General features: G+C 43.9%; 1 protein-coding gene across 1 annotated transcript in view; it reads right to left on the bottom strand.

Moving 5' to 3' along the window:
• LOC126245342 (solute carrier organic anion transporter family member 74D-like) overlaps positions 1-22,964 on the bottom strand; it is a 200,667-nt gene that overhangs the window by 20,956 nt on the left and 156,747 nt on the right. Inside the window, exons 8-10 of the mRNA XM_049948306.1 lie at positions 17,056-17,220; positions 9,553-9,751; positions 1,549-1,696 (exon numbers count right to left, since the gene is read on the bottom strand). Of these exons, the coding sequence (XP_049804263.1) occupies positions 1,549-1,696; positions 9,553-9,751; positions 17,056-17,220 (512 nt within the window). The remainder of the gene's footprint in view (positions 1-1,548; positions 1,697-9,552; positions 9,752-17,055; positions 17,221-22,964) is intronic.

Genomic DNA, 22,964 nt, shown 5'->3' with positions numbered 1-22,964 from the left:
AAGAAGATGGTGTCTTCCTTGGATAAATCATCATCGGCATCGAAACGTGCCTCAAATAAGAGTTAAAGCAGACAGTGGCACATTTATTTTTCACACACACTACACTGTGAATAACTGTTGTAAAGTGATAGTCTCTGACAAATATTGTCAAACAACAGTGCCAAGTAATGTTTCATTGTGAATGCAGAGATTCGTTTCGTGGTCACTTCTTCTCTGTGGCTATAACAGCAAACGACGGACTATCATTCATAAATAGACAGAAAAAAATTAAAAATATGCCGAGACAAGGAAAGCCAAGCTTCTGGCATCAATTAAGGAACACTAGCATTCTCCTCTTCATTCCATCGGCAAAATGGCTCTGAGCACTATGGGACTTAACTACTGAGATCATCAGTCCCCTAGAACTTAGAAATACTTAAACCTAACTAACCTAACGACATCACACACATCCATGCCCGAGGCAGGATTCGAACCTGCGACCGTAGCGGTCACGCGGTTCCAAACTGACGCGCTTAGAACCGCACGGTCACACCGGCCGGCCCATCGGCAAAATGTTTTCAAAAATGGTTCCCTGAGTACTTACATCCTATAGAATTGGTGTAAAATCTTGAAAAACTACGATCCGTAGTCGTAATATGTCAAGCACCTCGCACTCTAATCTAGAGAAAAAAAAAAAAGCTCAGTTGATGCTTTTCTTGGTAATAATAATCGTCGTGTGTTACCTTGCCTGGTGCAAGCCTTTAGACGTAAAACGCTACTTAGGTGACTTGATCTTCAGTGACCATCTTGTTTGGTCTCATAAGGGTGAATGAACCTCCTTCCATACCTTTCCACCAGAAAAAAAATGAAGTTACTTAGTTCTGCAGGCTTTTTTGGCCGTTGTCACTTAAGTTAAAATCTTCTGGGTTATTATGCCGCGTCATTTTTCTACTAAAATGATCGACGTTTAGACCCCTCTGCTGGGATCTTCCTCGGGATCTTATGGTGTCCACTACTGCTAGAGTGTTCTAGCAGTAGTGGACACCATAAGATCCAGAGGAAGATCCCAGCAGAGGGGTCGAAACGTCGATCATTTTAGTAGAAATATGACGCGGAATAATAACCCAGAAAATTTTAACTTCAGTCAGAAATGAAGTTGTCCCTAGGAGACAAACCCAGGACCTCGGCGTTACTAACTAAAAGCGATGAGCACTAGTATAAGTTCCGTAATTTAAACGGCAACCAGCCACAAGTATGGTTGATAAAAGTTTGTTTGAATCAAACCATTACAGATTTATTACAAATCCATTTTCAGATGGTTCTTACAAACTTACTTGTTTTCCTGCAGGGGCTTCGTTTTGTACTCGTTAATGATGTGTTGCACAAGGTAAACAAAAAATTTTTCGATCGGAATGCGATAAACTTACAAGAAATTATTCCTATTAGACCTTCAAAAGACCAAGATCAAGTACGCGTACGCGTATCTCTCCTCGCTGCTTCTCGGTCGTAAATACGACAATGCTGCCACCCCGGCCAGGTAAGCAGTTCGCTTTGTCGGGTGATGCTTACCAGCGTGCCGTTGAGGATGGCGCTGTCCTGGCAGCCGGCGTGGCAGGCGGAGAAGAAGGTGGCGGCGCCGTCCGCGGAGCAGACGGGGGCGTACTTGACGTGGGGCCCGCACAGGCAGCCCGCGTTGCACTCCGACGTCATGTTCCACCTGGCAAACAACGCAAACGTAGCTGGAATTTAACAAGGAAACGTTTGTACGTTGAAGTGTGACCATGTAAACACATGCAACTGTTGTTGAAGATGACCTAACACTCGTTTCAATCATCAGTTGCTGGCTCTCGATTGTTTCCAGTTTTTGTTTTTAAATAAGCAACGGGCACTCTACTGACAACCTATGTAAGAATTAGAGAATGTACCTGTGCGGTTATAGGAGCAACTGCCGAGTATGCCGCACAGTACCTATCTTAAAGTACACTACTAGCCATTAAAAGCGCAACATCAAGAAGGCGGCATGCAACAAATGTCATATTGGAAAGTAGTGTTCTAATTGCTTAGATATGCAGCTGCTCAGCATTTTTGCAGAACCACAAGAAACAGATAGTCACCATCTGTATTTTGTATATGTGGAAAAATTATGCAGCGCGTATCTGATTCGGGAATCGCATTTGAATCTTGTTTCTTTTTGGCAAGAAAATCATGTTACGCTTCGTGTGATAAGGAGATTCATCTACCAGCACGTCTCTAAAGCTGGACTATAGAAGTCAGTACGTGTAAAAGCAACGCTTACACCACGTGACGTGGATTACATTTAAATTTTCTCCATTAAAATCTTTCATCAGTTGCTCAAGTTTGTCAGCACTGGAGGCAGACATTACAGTGTTTCCATTAACAAATGTATATTTTTTTACAAGTTTTTTGCCTGAATTTCCATTGTTTGTGCTTTTTTCACGGTTCCGATACTCTCTAATGAAAAGTGGAACGTTCAAAAACAATTGCTCTGAGCACTATGGGACTTAACATCTGAGGTCATCAGTTCCCTAGAACTTAGAACTACTTAAAACTAAGCCGCGCGGGATTAGCCGAGCAGTCTTAGGCGCTGCAGTCATGGACTGCGCGGCTGGTCCTGGCGGAGGTTCGAGTCCTCCTTCGGGCATGGGTGTGTATGTTTGTCCTTAGGATAATTTAGGTTAAGTAGTGTGTAAGCTTAGGGACTGATGACCTTAGCAGTTAAGTCCCATAAGATTTCACACACATTTGAACTTTTTTTTTTTACACACATCCATGCCAAAGGCAGGATTCGAACCTGCAACCGTAGCGGTCGCGCGGTTCCAGACTGAAGCGCCTAGAACCGCTCGGCCACTGCGGCCGGCAGTGTGACGTTGAGATATGTATTTATTCTTTAATGTACCGCATATACTGCCGGAAAAAATTAGTACACCCTTTTACAGGGTTCCATTTCTACATATACATCTACATCGATGCTCTGCAAATCACATTTAAGTGCCTGGCAGAGGGTTCATCGAAACACCTTCACAATTCCCTATTATTCCAATCTCGAATAGCACGCGGAAAGAATGAACTCCTGTATCTTTCCGTACGAGCTCTGATTTCCCTTATTTTATCATGGTGATCGTTCCTCCATATGTAGGTAGGTGCCAACAAATTATTTTCGCATTCGGAGGAGAAAGTTGGTGGTAGGAATTTCGTGAGAAGATTCCGTCGCAACGAAAAACGCCTTTCTTTTAATGATGTCCAGCCCAAATCCTGTATTATTTCTGTGACACTCCCGCCCATATTTCGCGATAATACAAGACGTGCTGCATTTCTTTGAACTTTTTCGATGTACTCCGCCAGTCCTGGCTGGTAAGGATCCCACACCGCGCAGCAGTATTCTAAAAGAGGACGGAGAAGCGTAGTGTAGGCAGTCTCCTTAGTAAGTCTGCTACATTTTCTAAATGTCGTGCCAATAAAACTCAGTCTCTGGTTAGCCTTCCCCACAACATTTTCTACGTGTTCCTTCCAATTTAAATTGTTCGTAATTGTAATACCTAGGTATTTAGTTGAATTTATGGCTTTTAGATTAGACTGATTTATCGTGTAACCGAGGTTTAACGAGTTCCTTTTAGCACTCATGTGGTTGACCTCACACATTTCGTTATTTAGGGTCAACTGCCACTTTTCGCACCATTCAGATATCTTTTCTAAATCGTTTTGCAGATTGTTTTGATCTTCTGATGACTTTATTAGTCGATAAACGACAGCGTCGTTGCAACAGTGCATATGAAGTAAATGAAATGTTTGCATTTACAGATCAATAACACAAGCGGTTATGAGCGAACACGCTGAAACACGTGGTTTAGCGTCCACGGGCTGCAATGCAGGCGATGACTCCGGCATCCAGTCGATCGTACAGATGGCAAATTCTGTCTTGGGGTACGTTATGCCAGGTGTGTTTCACCTGTTCATGTAGTTCTGGAAGAGTTGTTGAATGACGAGTTGCAAGAGACACATTTCATCCCATCATATCCCACACGTGCTCGACTGGGATAAGTCCGGAGATTTTACTGGCCAGGAAAGTTGCTGCGCGTCTTGTAGAGCACGTTGTTTCACGGGTGGTGCGTGCGCGAGAATTATCCTGTTGGAACAACATGTCATTTTCTTTGCAAGAGCGGCAAAATAAAGGGTCCAACCACATTTTGCGCATACCAAACGCTGGTTAGCGACACCTCCAGAAACACCAAAGTATAACGAGGGTTGTAGCTTATCGCAACCCCGCACCATAAGGCCTGGGATGGGGCCAGTGTCTTAGACGAAAGCACTCTACGTGACAACGCTCATCAGCTTTGCACAGTACGCGCAAACGGCCATTACTTGTGCGCGTCAGAATCTCCTTTCATCGCTGAAGACCACTGCGTGACATTCCATCTTCCAAGTGGTCCTCTGACGGCACCAGTCGAGCCGTGCACGGCGATGCTGTGGCGTGACTGGAAGACGGGCTACAGCTGTGTGTGTTCAAAATATGTGTGAAATCTTATGGGAGTTAACTGCTAAGGTCATCAGTCCCTAAGCTTACACACTACTTAACCTAAATTGTCCTAAGGAGAAACACATACACCCATGCCCCAGGGAGGACTCGAACCTCCGCCGGGACCAGCTGCACAGTCCATGACTGCAGCGTCCTAGACCGCTCGGCTAATCCCGCGCGTCAGCTGTGTGTGACCGAAGTCCCACTGCTAATAATCGGTTCGCTACAGTTCGTGTTGACACGTCTGGACTCACAAGCCCTCTTATCTGTGCTGTGGTAGCTGTACTATCTGACGCCGCTACCCTACAAATACGACGATCCTCGTAGGCGTCTGTGCTGAATGGACGGCCATAACCTCATCTACGGGTGTGAAGTTCTTCACTAAATATTAATACCTGCACCGTTGCGCAACTGACGCAACACATCAGACGTGTGTGGCAATTCTAAGAAAGTACCGTCCAGCCACTCGGAAGGCTACAATTCGACCCCTACCAAAATCGCTCATTTGGCTGTAAGAAGCACGAATGAGTCTCCGTGGCATCGTTTTCTGCTTACTTCACACGTCAGCACTACACTTAGTCTCCCGGCTGTGAGCGTTCCCTATTAAAGGATAGGCACATACAACGCCCTGGTAGCTATGCCATTACCCTATCTGTTGGCGGACGACGCTGAAACCATTGTCAGTACATCTACTATCCCCCAGGTGGCATACAGTGCGTTATTTCTCTAGGAGTGTGACATGGACATAACTGAAACAGAGTTTAACGCTGTCTGAAATTCTATGCATTTCAGGCATAATTATTGTCTATACTCATTGCTCTGTTTCAATGCAATGGGGAGGAAGACGGTTCAATCCCGCGTCCAGTCATCCTGATTTAGGTTTTTCGTGATATCCCTAAATCCCTCGAGGCATATGCCGGGATGGTTCCTTTGAAAGGGCACGACCGACTTCCTTCCCCATCCTTCCCTAATCCTATGAGACCGATGACCTTGCTGTCTGGTCTCCTCCCCCAAACAATCCAACCAACTCAATGCAGCGTCAAAATTTTTAAACTGTGTTTGGTTATACCTGCGTCAGCGTAGCAAAGTGGCTGACAGCTAGCAGTAAACAGTCAGAAAATGAGTTTGGCCACGGTTTCTGTTCCGTTCCTCAGCGTCATATCGCTCAGTTATCTCAAGCGCTGGTGACCGGAGTCAGCGTCGAACGACAACTGTGGCATGTACCTGATCAGTCGTGATTTGTGCTTGTTACGTCCTTTGTTGCTCTGTGCGATGTCTTACTCTTACGCAATGTGATGTGTGAAGTTATCTGATAAATAACTTACTATCCTTATGTTATTATTTCATATGCAGCAATCGGCTTCAAAGCACAAATCTTCAGCAGGGCGACTTTTACCAGGACGAAGTATTACTTTGTGACTGCCCCCTTCTGTCGCAGTCAGCATTCCCCATTTTTCGTTTAGTCTTTGTTTCTGACTACTTGTTCACTCTTTATTGTGACCAACAATAACTATCGTTCGTACCAAAAAATTCGTCTGTGACTAAAGTGCATCCCTACAGGAATAATGGTCAGGGCACGCGCCCCAGACTCCATACCCTGCATATATTAATAATTTTCAAGTGTATTCGGTCATCATAAGGTATCATAAGGCATCATAAGGCATCATCATCGCCATCATCGTCCTCATCATCATCATCAATCATCACCATCACTATCACTGCCACCACCATTAGCATCACCACTTTTATCACCCCCTTCATCATAACCACCACTAACGCCAACATCAACATCAACATCACTGTCACCACCACCACCTGGAACGAAAGTAACTTCAGCAGTCAATGTTCATTTTTCTTTAAACTTAATCTTTCAAAGTATTATGCCTAATTAGGCAGGCGACCGTCGATTATTTCATTTGTATGCATTTTATTACTTCCATTATCTCCAAAACTCAGTCTGTTAGTCTTTCTGTTAACTGCCATAGAAACGAAAATACTGCTCGGTACCCTCTGCCCATTAGGTTAAAACACGGTCAAACCTCATTTGACAAACATTGAATGTGATACATTGCAGTAAAACAATGTTATACATACATTTTCATTAAAATAACTTCGTGATTGACCTTTGTCAATTAAAGTGCTGGTTGCCACGCGCCAGCCAACCGCAGTTCTTTGTCGTACACCACGCACTTGCTGTGTTGCTTGTTTCAAGGTGTGTATGAACTTTGTAACCAACGTGCACACTAGGTGTTCGTGGGCATCTTGTAAGCCATCCCCTGGTACTATTTAATCGATTTATACTCCATTATTACTTGCTGTGGTCTGTCTCGTTGAAAAATAAGGCATCAGTTATTCAAAAGTAGCCAGTTTTGAGGGCAAACTTACTCCCAAGGTACATGTGCCGATAAAGTTCTGACCGTGATCCTAGAACACATGCCCTACCTATTCTCCTATGCTATTCTACAGCTCAGTCCCTTCCAAAAATTGCTAATGATAATGAAAAGATTGCAATATGTCAACACTTCTGTATGACACAGTTAATTTATTTCACTTAAATTTCAATTATTACGTCCCTATGAAACTTCCTGGCAGATTAAAACTGTGTGCCGGACCGAGACTCGAACTCGGGACCTTTGCCTTTCGCAGTTTTTTTTTTTAATCTCATTTTTGTTCCCTTTTGTTCGTTGCATCTGCTCGGGGCGGACGTCATAAGACATCCGTTGAAGTTCGTTGTTGATCGATTAACTCAGTTTTTTTATTACAGAGGCGGGCTAGTGCTCTACCATCTGAACTACCTAAGCACGACTCACGCCTCGTCCTCACAGTTTTACTTCTGCCAATATTTCGTCTCCTACCTTCCAAACTTCACAGAAGCTCTCCTGCGAACCCAGCAGAACTAGCACTCCTGCAAGAAAGGATATTGCGGAGACATGGCTTAGCCACAGCCTAGTGGATGTTTCCAGAATGAAATTTTCACTCTGCAGCGGAGTGTGCGCTGATATGAAACTTCCTGGCATATTAAAACTATGTGCTTGGGTAGCTCGGATGGTGTCAAGGTTGCCCTCTATCAGCGATTTTGTACGCCTTTTCCTTGGAATCCTTGCTATGTGGACTAAGACAACGTTTGGTATGGTTGTCCATAGATCATTCCCTATTCTGTTGCACGGCCTATGCTGACGATGTAGTCATCTGTTTACGTAATGCCGACCGACGATGTTCGAGCTGTTTTGACGTGGGTAGCGACTTATGGTGAGGCGTCGGGTAGCTCCTTAAACGTTCGTAAGTCACAAGTTATGTTCATTGGCACGGTACTTCCCGTGGAGTGCGTTACACCTCTCACCATCGTTGATACCATTCGCTGTTTGGGAATAGATTTTTCGTCTGATCTCCGGCGTTCAGCCACCATCAACTGCCGACGCCTCCTTTTAATGATCAGAGCAGGTCTTATGGACCATCGGCTTCGATCCCTAGATATTCTCCAACGAGCTCGATATGTCACTATATATATCGCATCCCGAGTTCCCCATGTAGCACAAGTTCTACCTTTCCCGCTTACTGTGGCACGTCGCATGTTGGCAGCCCCGATGGCATCTTTTGTCAGCTCTGGGCTGTTGTTCAAAGTTAACTATGCAACCCTTACTCTTTCGCGTGAACGAGGTGGGATAGGTCTGTTTCACGTGCCGAATAGAGATCCCGCCCTATTTGTCAGCTCCCGGATGACGGTATAGACACGTTGCCCAACGAGCCACACTGGTCTCCTCCTGTCGGCATATTCGCCGATCTCACTGTCAGCCCCAGTGATGATCTCGGATGTTCCGGATCAGTTCCATTATATAAGATACTTCTTTCTTGAACTCAGTTATCTACGCCTCACTTTACCAAGACAGTTTTTACTCAAGACAAGGGCAGTATGCAATGTGCTCCAATTAGGTCGTCCACCTTAACCCGACTGAACAAAAGTTCCCCAGGTTGACTGGCGTCATGTATGGCGCGCGGTGTTCGCCTGTTACCTTGACACGAATGTTCAATCTGTCTGGTACCTAACTGTCAATGGTAAGCAAACCAACCAATCTCGCCTTCATCGTATCCACCTCGCCCAATCACTATCTTCCACGTGTGGAGTGCCAGACAATGACGAACATCGGTTCGTTTGTGGACCTGCGGCGGAGGTTTGGCAATTGATTCCTCGTATTGTGGCTTTTCTAACGCGGGACATTCCGGATCGGATTACTCCCCTTTCATTATTATTTCCGGAACGTGACTATTATCCTCGGACAAAGACCAACGCTGTGAATTGGATTCGCGGACATGCCATTCACTACCTATTTGGACAAACTGTAGTTTCTGTACTCGATTTTTGGACATACCTCAATGACCGTCATTATGTCGTTGTCCGTCATCCAAAATACAGACAATTTTTCTGGAACTTCCTTGGGAGTGCTTTCCACGACCCGCCTCGCAGCTGGAATGTGTTAAGCCAAGAGAGAAGAAGGTTTCCTGTTTGAACCAATGAACATTTCTGAACAACTGAACGGAACACATCAATTTCAAGAAGACGTGACTCAAGATATTCGCAGCGGGGTGCAGAAGGCCTCTGATCAATTTCACAACAAAAATAAACACAAAAAAATAAAAATAACAATAAAATTTAGAAAAAGGAAGATTTTGTTTTGTTTGTAAGGATAGCCCTAACCTTGACTTCCCATATTTCCCCTGGTATATAGGCAACTCTCTGGGGTAAAAAAAAAAATGATAGAGCACTAGCCCGCGAAAGGCAAAGGTCCCGAGTTCGAGTCTCGGGCCGGCACACAGTTTTAATCTGCCAGGAGGTTTCATATCAGCGCACACTCCGCTGCAGAGTGAAAATTTCATTCTGGATGGGATTTGATAACGGACAGGATACCCAAAACTACTCATCAGTAAATAAATAAAACTCTTGCAAAGATTCTTTTAACAATTATTGTAAGCTTTCTTTTCTAATCTGCGTGACGAGTTGAGACTGTAGTGTCTCTTTCAGCAGCAGGTGGCGGCTGACTCACGAGTGGTGCGCGGGGTCCCAGGCGCCTCGCAGGTCGTCGCTGGGGCAGCCGAGGAACGGCTTGGCCAGGTGGACGGCCACATCCAGCAGCTCGACGGCGACGTTCCAGGCGGCCAGCGCGCGCGCAGACGGCTTGGCCCGCGAGATGTACACTGACGACAGCACCAGGCCCGCAGCCGTGAAGCCCAGCCCCACAGAGCCTGCGGAAGTCCACCAACACTCACGTTATACACTCAGGTGATGGGATAGCGATATGCAGATGGCTCCAGTACCGCGTACACAAGCTATAAAAAGGCAGTGCGTTGGCGGAGCCGTCATTTGTACTCAGGCGATTCATGTGAAAAGGTCTCCGTCGTGATTATGGCCGCAGACGGAAATTAACAAACTTCGAACGCGGAATGGTGGTCGCAGCTAGACGGGATATTCCATTTCCGAAATCGTTAGGGAATCCAATCTTCCACGATCACAGTGTCCACAGTGTGCGTGTGCCGAATACCAAATTTCAGGCGTTATCTCTCACAACGGACAACGCAGTGGCCGGTGGCCTTCACTTAACGACCGAGAGCCGCGGCGATTGCGTAGAGTTGTCAGTGCGAACAGAGAAGCAACACTGCGCGAAACAGCCGCAGAAATCAGTCTGAGATGTACAGCGAACGTATCCGTTGGGACAGTGCGGCGACATTTGGCGTTAATGGGCTGTGGCAGCTCATGACCGAGACGAGTGCCTTTGCTAACAGCACGACATCGCCTGCAGCGGGTCTCCTCGACTCTTTACTATATCGATTGGACCCTAGACACCTGGAAAATCGTGGCCTGGTGGGATGAGTCCCGATGCGTGGGCTGTGTTAATATCGAATAGACTGGGTCCTCTGGTCCAACTGAACCGATCATTGACAGGAAATGGTTATGTTCGGCTACTTAGAAACCATTTACAGCCATTTATGAACTTCACTTTACTAAACAACGAAGAAATTTTAACGGGTGACAATGCGCCATGTCACAACATTCTGGACAATTAGAGCGCGGATCGCCCAACATAAACCCCATTGAACTTTTATGGCGCATAATCGAAGAGGTCAGTTCGTGCACAAAATCCTGCAACGACAACACTTTCGTAATTATGGACGGCTGAAGAGGCAGCATGGCTCAATATTTCTGTAGCGGTCTTCCGACGACTTGTTAAGTCCATGCCACGTCGAGTTGCTGCTTTACCCCGTACAAAAGAAGGTCCGACACGGTATTAGGAGATATCGCTGACTTATGTCACATCAGTGCTCAGGTAACTATCAGGGGCGAAGCGAGTGGCTGGTCACCTTAGCATTCCTCTTTTGGTGAAGAAAAGAAGGAAGATCCTCTCGGATAGCCGTGGGTGTTGAAGTGGCGCTACATTTTCATATGGCTAACACTGCACGCAGAGACTTTGGGGCACACATACTCCATACCGGTGTGCGGGTGTAGGAGGCGGGGGGGGGGGGGGGGGGGGTAAAGGGTTACCGACAGGAAGGGCATCCGGCCACCCCTTAAAAACTAATAATCCCACATCCAGCAATAACCACACCTACCCCGAAAAGACGCGGGAAAAAGACATAAAAAAGAAGAAGAAAAAGGAAGGAAGATTACGGATTGCGACGAGGTCATTAGCGACGTAACACGATGTCGGACTGGGGGAAGGATGGGAAAGGAAATACATCGTCCACCCAAAAAGTTACGAGACTGATTTTATTCGTGGAGTATAAGTGACGTCACCGCAGTAACTACGGTGACAACCTGAACTAACAACTGTAAACAACAGTCGACCAGTCAGTTGCGAGCAGGCAGTTTTAAGCAGCTAATGTGCGAACGTAGCGTGTCGACGTCGTCGTGTCCTAAATCGCAATGGACTAACATCTGTGACTCAAGTGTTCAGTTCTCCAAAATGTTCTGAAGAAGAGAAAAGTGTGTCCAAAGTTTGTCCAGCACACTTTGAGTCCCGATCAGAAATAGCGATGTGTGGACACCCGCCGCGACTCGATTGATACGCAAAACGCGGATAATTCTTTTTTGCAAAAAATCATCACGGGTGAAGAGATTTGGTGTTATCACTACGAACCTAGCATAAAACGACAAAGTGCAGAAATTCATATAAAAAGTCAACGCCTGGACTACATAACAGACACTCAAGTCAGTGTGACACGCGAGTTGAACAACATCCCAAAGAAGGACTCCTCTGACAGTTTCACCGGGTTAAACGAACGTTCTGTGCATTGTACTCAAGTGAGGGGAGACTATGTTGAACATCTGAAGCATAAAACCGCCATCTTAACTATTATATTATTTTTATTAATCCAATGAAAAACTTTTTGAACTAACGGTGTAGGCCGCGCACTTTTCAAATTAGCTAAAAAATGCGTGTGAAATCTTATGGGACTTAACTGCTAAGGTTATCAGTCCCTAAGCTTACACACTACTTAACCTAAATTATCCTAGGGACAAACACACACACCCATGCCCGTGGGAGGACTTGAACCTCCGCCCGGACCAGCCGCACAGTCCATGACTGCAGCGCCTCAGACCGCTCGGCTAATCACGCGCGGCTCAAATTAGCTACCCCACTGTTTGCCTTTAAACCTAAGCATCGATGATCGGACGGTCTTCAGAACCACCAGGCTCCCCGAATGAAATACAGGAAATGTATTCGCAATTGCGAACATTAGCTGCAATCGGCTGTACACTGGAATGACGACAATGAACATTTGTGGCGGACTGCGACTCGAACTTGGATTTACGCGAGCGGTCGCCTTCACCGCTTCGGCTATGCACGCCTCCCCGAAAGAACATTGAATGTTACTTCTTAATAAAGGCACCGCTATTTCACATTTATTCGCCGACACGAGAACCTCAACTCTCAGTATAAATATGTGCTTGCTGGACGGGAATATAAGCAGTGTACGAGTGCAGGTTGTGACATATGGAAGTTTGGGTCTGGCCGTGATTCAAGCACGGGTAGATGAAGATATTGACCTCAGTACGAGGGTGCTGCAGTGCTGGGGGAGAGCAATGGTGTTCTGGAGCATCTCCCATTCGTCATTGCAGGTTACAGTGAGCACTCACTAACTTCTGTGGTATCGATATGAATCGCTAATATTAGTGTGATGATTATTGTTTATAGTACCTTACGGTAACAATGCGAGTCAAATGTGCGAACCATGTGTCAACTGATCAGTCTCCCTTCTTCACAGGGAGAAACTTATATGCTGATTCTGGACCACAGAGGTAGACTATAGCAACAAGTTCCGTTTTCCTTGGAACATCAGCGAAGTATGTGTGTAACGAAATGTTTGTGGCGCTGTGAGCATATTGTAACGACTGCTTGTTATAACACTTCTGTTGTGGAAAGTACAGTGGAGGGAATTTGAGAATGAGATCTCTCGTCTCGAAACTAGTTATGAGATAATAATATATTTTCCGAACCAAGGCGTAACAAACGAAGACAGACAAATTTCAGGTCGTTGCAAGGACTTTTAGACAGGGTGTTGGAAATGCTGCTATTGGCTGAAGATGGGGCAGGAGATGATTACATTAAACTTCATGCAACGTCAAACGCGATGTAGCAAAGTATGCTAATAGATGAAGCATATAGCATCCAAGGAAGCCAACATGCAGGTTATAGCTTAAATTTAGAACGAGAAGACTTGCAGGCACAAAAACTGAGAATAGAAGGCTCCATGTGAGACTATTATTGGAAATTATACTTTTAGCTGATCGATCAAGGAGCTGATGGCCGATATGTAACGGATGTAGAACGATCCTCTGCGTCACATAAACACCGACAAATTACAGCACATTTGAATGATGGACACCCCCCCGCACGCCAGCTATGAGATGTTATTGCTGCAGGATTGCTGTTCACTATAGTAACGTTTACGTCGATAAAAACAGTTCAATGACCCAGGTAAGTAATGCAGCGATTGCACGGAAGCAAAGTTATTTAAAGATAAGCTAAGCGACGTGCGAAAGGACTCTTAAAAGCAACAAAGCAATACAGGAATAAAGTTTTGTATCGTTGTTATATGAATATAATCACAGACAGCTTTTGATGGAATATCTTGTTACAAGTTCCCGCACGTATGTGCTCATTTTGCTTACAACGAGACACTGAACAAGCATTCGTATGATGATGGTTCCATATATTGTTCGGCAATCAAGAACTGGTCTCTCTCCAGGAAATTTTAAGAAATTTAGGGGAACTACGGCAAAACCAATACTTGATTGACGAACAATAGCGGGTTGCTTACAAGTGGGCTCGGTAGATTTTCTTTCCTTGTCTCAGCTTGTTCCCGTATCTAATGACTTTCATCGACTCCATATTGAACCCTGGTCTTTCTTCCTTTCCTCATTTTGCTTACTCTACGTGAAAGTATTTAACTATATACTTTTTTAAAAAATAAATACGTTACGCAGCTCGCATGTAATAGTTTTAAATGTATACGACAAGAAATATGGAAAGTCCAGAATGAAATTTTCACTCTGCAGCGGAGTGTGCGCTGATGTGAAACTTCCTGTCATGTTAAAACTGTGTGCGGACCGAGACTCGAACTCTTGGACCTTTGCCTTTTGCGGGGAAGTGGTCTACCATCTAAGCTACCCAAGCCGTGAGGACGGGTCGTGAGTCGTGCTTCGGTAGCTCATATGGTGCCGGCACGGTAGCTCAGCGTGTTCGGTCAGAGGTCCTCTGTAATAAAAATACTGAGTAAAAGAATCAACGATCAACTTGAACGGATGTCATGTGACGTCCGCCCAGACAAAACTAAACGAATAATACCGAACAAAATTATATATATATTTTTTTCGGGGTGCACTCAGCCTCGTGATGCCAATTGAGGAGCTACTCGACCGAACAGTAGCGGCTTCGGTCAAGAATACCATCTTATGACCGGGAGAGTGATGTGCTGACCCCACGCCCCTCTTATCACATCCTCCACCGAGGATGACACGGCGGTCAGATGGTCCCGGTAAGCCACTCGTGGCCTGAAGACGGAGCGCTTTTTTTTTAAATATAAAAGATGGCGTAACGGTTAGCGTGTCTGCCTAGTAAACGGGAGGCCTGTGTCCGAATACCAGTCAGGCACGGGATAGCTACCCTCTGTAACAAAAGAACTGAGTGAATGGATCAACAAAGAACTTAAAGGGTGTCATCGGACGTCCGCCCCGAACAAATTCAACCAACAATATAGAACAAAATGTGATTAAAAAACTTGATGGCACAGCACTTTCCCGTCAAAGGAAAAGGTCGTAAGTTCGAATCTCGGTCCGGCACACAATTTTAATCTTTTGGGAAGTTTCACATCATCGCACACTCCGCTGCAGATTCTGGAATTTCGATATTTCTTATCGTACACTTTTAAAACTATTACAATTATACACATGCGAGCAGCGTAACGTATTTCTTTTTTTAAATATATATGTAAGGTGTCAGGCAAATCCAACACCTTCCATGAAAACCCTGACATGATAAGCAAATCCAGTAGTATGTCACATAGCTCCGAATAAATCGTGTCATTAAATTAACCAAAGTAATACGAGTAACGAGTGAGCAAATGGAATACCACAGACTAACACAAGAATGCCTAAATGCATGTCATACCTTCCCACCGTGAGACAGACGCAGTTCCGAGGGGAGAAACGAGAACAGAAGCCGAGAGCAGAACCGTGTTAAGCTAAAAGGCCCTACGATAAGGGATGGACACTCACGTCGCCAGCTAACCGCTAGGACCACCCCCCCCCCCCCCAGCCCACATTAAAAGCTAGAGCCCTCCAGAAGAACAGTATAGATCTTACGATAACACAAAAAGGGTCACACCACCCGCAAGTTTTAGCGTGAGACTTTTTCGCGTCTCTGTTACGTTGCAAACTTTAAAAACATTGCCCCAACACGAAAAGTATAACGTTTCTCATTGGATAGACAGAATTTTTGTAGGCGGAGCTTAAGGTTAACATTGAGACCCTGATTGGTCAGATGAAAACACAGCCAGATAGTTTTTTTAGACCAACTTCGGTAAATTGTAGTAAGGAGAAGTTAGGGGAGAGTTGCTTCCGAGACGGCGAGGTGAGCGGAGCTGTGCTGCCCGCCGACCACTGACGAACGCCGACAAGGTAATGAACGCACGCGATGCCGCATAACAGCGCATAAAGCTTCACTCAGAACTGCAGAAGTCTCATCTGTTACACCCCCTTTTTGCGTAATACTAGTGTCGATCGTCAATTAAAGCTCATGGTGTTCACATTTGCCACTTGAAGTAAAAATCTGAAACGCGATGATTTTCCTGTTGTATAGTTATTGAGAAGCCACATCAGCCACTGAAATTTACGACAAGTTAGATAAGTAATTAAAGATAATTGAGGGTCACTGTAGACCATTTTGATAGTTTTCTCTTTTGTGAAACTTAATTTAAACCTAGATTATAGATGTGATATGGCATAGGTCATCCTTCGATCCATTGTAGAACTTGGAAACCCATTCAGGGAATATTCGTTCACATTTTTGTTGAACGCAGTTGGTTTTTACCATCCTGTATTAAAACATTTCCCTTTATCAATAGTGCAATTTATAAACAATGTTTTGTGAGTAGAATAAAATTTCCAATGGTAAACTTAACTGCTTTTTCGACGTTATTTTACCAGCTAACTAAAAATAGGAAAGCCTTGAACCCCTTCCACTAAATTTAGTTAGTATTAAGATTCTTTTACAGGGAGTGCAGTGGAGCTGACGCTGAAATCATTAAGTATTTGGTTATATCATCGCTAGCCTCACTGAACTCTTCTGAACTCTACATGTCATGTATGATCTGACGTCTCCTTACCAGCAACAGGTCCCAGGTTCAAACTAGTCAATTCCCTAAAAAACACGCTCTGAGCGTCGTTGCGCGAAAGTGGTAGGGAGACACGATATAGAACAGACAGACACCACGCAGAATGTTAGATATAGTTAAATATTTTCATGTAGAGTAAGCAAAATTAGGAAAGGAAGAAAGATCAGGGTTCAATATGGCGTGGACGAAAGTCATTAGATACGGGAACAAGCTGAGAGAAGGCAAGAAAATCTTCAGAGTCCATTTGTAAGCAACCAGCCCTGTTCTGCAATCAAGAATTGGTTTTGCCGTAGTTTCCCTAAATTTCTTAAAATTTTCAGGTGGGAGACCAGTTCCTGACACTCTATCGATACTGTCTGTCGTGATTCTTCACTCTTCGGCCCGTTACAGCTAGCGTTGGTGCCAGTGTTTTCGGCCGGTAAAGACATTCCAGAATCTTTATACCAGTTTCGCCCTGCTAAACGCTGCAGCTGAATTTACTGCGATTTAGTGTGAGACACTATGCGGCGATTCTCAATGTGTTTCTCCATATGAATGCCCCCGCAAACGTTTTTAACACGAATTTCATACGCCGAATTTTTAGACGTGCTTTGTATTCAGAAGTCGTGCAGACAGGAAGAGTTTCCTTAAACAGACGTATGAGCTGGCGAACTGACCTGTGATGAGGCTGGCCCTGGAGGCGGACTGCCGGAACTGCGTCTCCATGTACTTAGGCATGAAGGTCCAGTAGCCCACGTAGCCGAACATGAAGCACACCGAACTGATCGTGTTCAGCATCAGCACCTTGTTCCGCAGCAGCCGCAGCACAGCTTGTCGGAAGTCTGCACACAAAATCCATCAACACCATTACCATCATCGTCACTGTTATTATTACGCTTATGTAGCAGCTAATAAAACAGCAAAGTAAAACGTTAGCTTCTACAAAGATGGTACAATGTTTATTGCACATAAAACAAGAAGATGCTGACGGTGGAATCGCTCAGAGATCGCGATGCCACACAAAGTCTGAAACACGAATCGATACCGCAAACATTAGGAAAGGCTCGCTGCAATCCGCGACAACCAATGGGAGGCACTCCAGAAGACCACGTCTCCCTTTCAGCATAGAAGCGCCCTCACGCTGAAGTCAATATAATGTTAAGGATGTAAGAACTGAGTCCCAGTTCGTCATCTCAGCTACAGCAGTCAATATCTGCATGTAGAAAAGTGAAATATACCGGGTGATCAAAAAGTCAGTATAAATTTGAAAACTTAAAAACTTAATAAACCACGGAATAATGTAGATAGAGAGGTAAAAATTGACACACATGCTTGGAATGACATGGGGTTTTATTAGAACAAAAAAAAAAAAACAAAAAATGTTACAGAATCGCATCATCACCAGCCTGGCTGATAAACACCTGCTGGAACGTACGATGTTTATGCAGGATGGCGCTCCACCCCATATTGTTAGCCGCGTGAAAGATCTCTTGCGCGCGTCGTTTGGTGATGATGATGTGCTCAGCCGCCGCTTTCGTCATGCTTGGCCTCCCAGGTCCCCAGACCCCAGTCCGTGCGATTATTGGCTTTGGGGTTACCTGAAGTCGCAAGTGTATCGTGATCGACCGACATCTCTAGGGATGCTGAAAGACAACATACGACGCCAATGCCTCATCATAACGCCGGACATGCTTTACAGTGCTGTTCACAACATTATTCCTCGACTACAGCTATTGTTGAGGAATGATGGTGGACATATTGAGCATTTCTTGTAAAGAACATCATCTTTGCTTTGTCTTACTTTGTTATGTTAATTATTGATTTTCTGATCAGATGAAGCGCCATCTATCTGAAATTTTTTGAACGTTTGTATTTTTTGGTTCTAATAAAACCCCATGTCATTCCAAGCATGTGTGTCAATTTGTATCTGTCTATCTACATTATTCTGTGATTTATTCAGTTTTCAAATTTATACTGACTTTTTGATCACCCGGTACTTTCGTAAATGTTGCATTTTGGACTGCGAGACAACACTTTATTAATCTGTGCACCAAGTGATGCTTTCATAGTCAATGACGTAAATTATCAAGCAATCTTGTGGCAAAGAACTGTGTCAAAGTTAACTAAACCTTTATTTAGTTAGGTAATAAAGTGAACTAATATTCCATCTGTTCTAGTTTGTTGAGCCTTCTCCCACAGCAACCCAAGAACCCACAGTTACAGCCAGACGTAAATAGTTTCGTCGGGTCACAACACTAACAAATGATTTATGTTCCAAATCTATATGACCATAGCTGTAGTAAGGTACACTGATCGCGTCGCGACCGGTTTCAGTCAAAAAAAAAAAATCATCAAGTGACACTGCCAACAATCTTCGTAACATATTCTTGCAGAATTGTGCCGATATAATGATTCAGTAAGTATAATTGTCTTAACTTTAAACGTTGCGTAAGATAAGTAGACTTCTTGTCATGACATTTTTTGAATTTTTTGGTCATTCGTTATCCGACTGCCCGTCTGCCTGTCAGTCTGTAAAGATCATTTTTTTTCAGGAATGGATTGACGTATCAAACTGACATTTATGTCACGTGTTAAGGTCTACGGTCTCTTGGTGGCGTAAATAAATTGAGGGGTCCAGCCCAATGCAATCGAAAGATACGACCATTCATGTCACATATTTCGATACTCGCAAACTCAGTCAAAACCTATAGGATTCTTCCCGTTGATCTAGACTCAAGAAATGTGGCCAGTTTCTCACTACAAGCAAGGAAAAAATCTGAAAATTGGTAATTTGTAACTATATCACACAAATAAAAACCTTTTGTAATTTTTTATCCAACTGTCTGTCCGTCCATCAGTTAAGGCCCTCTTTTTTCAGGAATGGGTAGACCTATACATTGCCTCTATCGATAAATAACAGGAAAAAAGCGTCGGGATTCTGTGTTTCCTGGATGGATGAGTCATCTGCAAACTTAATTACGTTCGTACGGAACACTCGGTCCGCGAGTCCTAATCACAATTATCCGAATTTTTTCATATTGAAAATACCCTTCTTGGGTTTGCCCCCGGCTGACACTGTGTTAGATCCCACAACATCTCTTTGAAACAACGTCTGATATCTTCAGTGGATCACGTTAACTTAATGCTGCCAGTCGCGCTTTACGGCAGCAGCTACTGTAACCACATGAAGATGTCGGACAGTTGTTTCGAAGAAATATTGTAGTACGTACACTATGGCATCCAGGGGAAAACTGGTGAGATATAAGTGTAATAGAAATACCAAGACAGCATGAAAAGCCAATATATATTTTCTTTTCGTTTTTTAAGTTGTCTTCTGACTGGTCTGATGCGGCCTGTCACGAATTCCTCTCCTGTGCCAAACTCTTCACCTCAGAGTAGCACTTGCGACCTACGCCCTCAATTATCTGCTGGATGTCTTCCATTCTTTGTTTCCCTCTACAGTTTTTACCCTCTCCCACTTCCCCTAGTACTACGGAAGTTATTCCCTGATGTCTTAACAGATGTCCTATCATCCTGTCCCTTCTTCTTGTCAGTGGTTTCCATCTATTTCTTTCTTCGCCGATTCTGCGAATAACCTCTTCATTCTTTATCTTATCGGTCCACCTAATTTACAACATTATTCTGTAACAGAACATTTCAAATTCTTCGATTCTCTTCTTTTGTAGTTTTCCCATAATCCATGTTTAACTACCATACAATACTAAGCTTCAAACGTACTTTTTCAGAAATTTCTTCCTTAAATTAAGTTTGATACTAGTAGCTTTCTCTTGGCCAGGAATGCCGTGTTTGCCAGTGCTAGTCTTCCTAGATAGCAGAATCATCTACTTCGTGATCCACAGTTCTGATGTTAAGTTCCTCGATGTTCACATTTCTCCTACTTCTCATTACTTTTTCGGTATACTCTCTGTTCATATTTTGTACCCATTAGACTGTTCATTCACTTCAAGAGAGGCTGTAATTCTTCTTCACTTTCATTGAGGATAGCAATGTCATCAGCGAATCTTATCGTTGATATCCTCTCGCCTTGAATTTTAATTCTAATTCTACTCTTGAACCTCTCTTATACTTCTGTCATTGCTTCATCGATGTATATATTGAACAGTACGGGCGAAAGATTACATCCCTGTCTTACATCCTTTTTAATCCGAGCACTTCGTTCTTCGTCTTCTAATCTTATCGTATCCTCTTGGTTCTTGTACATATTGTATATTACCCGTCTTTCCCTATAGCTTACCCCTATTTTTCTCAGAATTTCGAACATCTTGCACCATCTGACATTGAAATGGCTCTGAGCACTATGGGACTCAACTGCTGTGGTCATAAGTCCCCTAGAACTTAGAACTACTTAAACCTAACTAACCTAAGGACAGCACACAACACCCAGCCATCACGAGGCAGAGAAAATCCCTGACCCCGCCGGGAATCGAACCCGGGAACCCGGGCGTGGGAAGCGAGAACGCTACCGCACGACCACGAGATGCGGGCTATCTGACATTGTCGAACGCTTTTTGTAGATCGACAAATCTTATGAGCATGTCTCGATTTCTTTTTTATTTTTCTTCAGTCTTGCTTCCATTATCAGCCGCAGCGTCAGAACGGCCTCTCTGGTACCCTTACCTTTCCTAAAACCAAACTGATTGTTATCTAACCCATCTTTAATTTTCTTTTCCACATTTATCATATCGTATATGAATGAAATGACAAATTCCCTTGGCATAATAATTTACCGCCCGAGAGACCCAGCCCGTAACAGCATCTCGAATTTCTTCGTCGGAGCTTAAGTTTTGAGATCCAAGCAACTTTTTGATGCAAAGGGGAATAAGAAAATCACTTGGAGCAAGTCTGGGTTGTGCGGCATATGTTCAAAGATGTCTCATATGAAGAGACGCAACAGCTGTTTGATTTTTATCGGAAGACATAACCACCATTTGACTGCATGACATGCTTTTATTGCACGATCTAGACTTCAGCCTTAGGCCATTTTCAAATATTACAAATGTCAAAAATCATCTTGCTTGTGTGTTTGATAGGCAGAATGTCTCCAAGCGTTGCTGTGTTACGAAACGACTCCGTCAGTGAAGTAATTTCGTCTTCCTCTTCTTCTTTCTTTTTTTTGAATGACTGTGTTTAGTGTTCTTTATGTCTCACTTAGGTTTCATATTTGATTGTCTTTTCACGTTCCATATTACGGCAGCCAAATCCTTTCTGGCAATAACCCTAGGCGAGGTTTTCTCGGTTTCTTGGTCGAGGCTTGATCGAGACGGTACACCATTCAACGCTGTGTTGTCTCCGCAGCTTGTTCGATGAAGTGCTCACTTCATTCCGGTCTTTATTGCAACGTGCCTGTCTTAACAATAAACCTTTCCCGTGTTCCTTGCGTGTATTATCCATCTATGAGGACAAAGTTGTTCTTTAGGGTTCTCGCTTCCCTGAAAATAATCCCATGACTCATACGGGATATGTCTGTAGATGAAGGTCAGACTACCCAGGAAATATCATTGTGATGCCATCTGTGTTTCAGATGTGTAACTAACCTTGAAAGAGATAACAAGCGCCGTGCTACAGCAGTATGCGCAACCGTCACTTATCGTTTCGTTGCAGATGGCAGCAAAATAACTCAGCTACCACCGTTAAGACACGACTGACAACGACTCTTATTACTTAGTAATGGGATAACTGTTGGAATTGATGAAGTGTGTTCTTCGTATGTTTGACAAAATTGAAGTACAGAACCTAAAACAGCAGGAGTTACCCATTAAATGTGCATTTCTTTGTTAGTACAAGACTCCTCTCCTTGGCAATAGAGAAAGGTTTTGATAGTGTCCAGTCACTGGGATAGTGTATATTTATCTAGGATTTTTCATTTCGCAGGTTATACTTAACTGCTGAGCTAAGAGCCGTCCAGTGGATAGTATTTTAAGTGAAAGTGAATGTTAGCTCCATGTACGCGCTGGGTTGGTTGGTTGGTTGGTTAACCAACCAGCAAGAGAAACATATCATGCCCTGTGCATTTACATCACGATCTAAAACGTGATCTTGTCTTGCATGTAACAAATTACAGATACATATCGGATTACTGCTACCTATAAGCGATGCAGTTTCATGATGAGCTGCACAAACTGAGGAAGTAGACCCCAAAGTTGGAGCGGCGTTTTTGTATACCTGGCAACGATTATGTTCGAATTTGTAGGGCAAAGTGGTACTGAATTTTGATTGAAAAAATAGCTGCATTGTATAGAACTGCACCTAAGAACCACGAAACAGAACGCGGAGATCTGTCTATATGATATTTTGCAGCATGCGTTCAATAGAAGCTGCACTCGTTATGTGGCTGTTAATGAATTTGAAGAAAGTAAGAACAAACCAGCTTGCTACGACGGAGAATTTAAGCATGTACCGGCCAGAAACGGTGTCAGCAGTTAAGGATGTCGTTCTATGTCTTACTTGGAGAATTTGAAAATGGACTGAAAACTAGTCATCAGTTAATAAAGAGGGTTTTTTACACTTGTGCTGAAAGCCTGAAAGTTGCTACTTTATTTCTGAATCTATTTCAAACATGGCGATG

Source organism: Schistocerca nitens, chromosome 1 (assembly GCF_023898315.1).
Source record: "Schistocerca nitens isolate TAMUIC-IGC-003100 chromosome 1, iqSchNite1.1, whole genome shotgun sequence".
Lineage (NCBI taxonomy): Eukaryota > Metazoa > Arthropoda > Insecta > Orthoptera > Acrididae > Schistocerca > Schistocerca nitens.
Note: the sequence above shows the minus strand (reverse complement) of the source record. Positions and strands in the feature narration are given on the sequence as shown.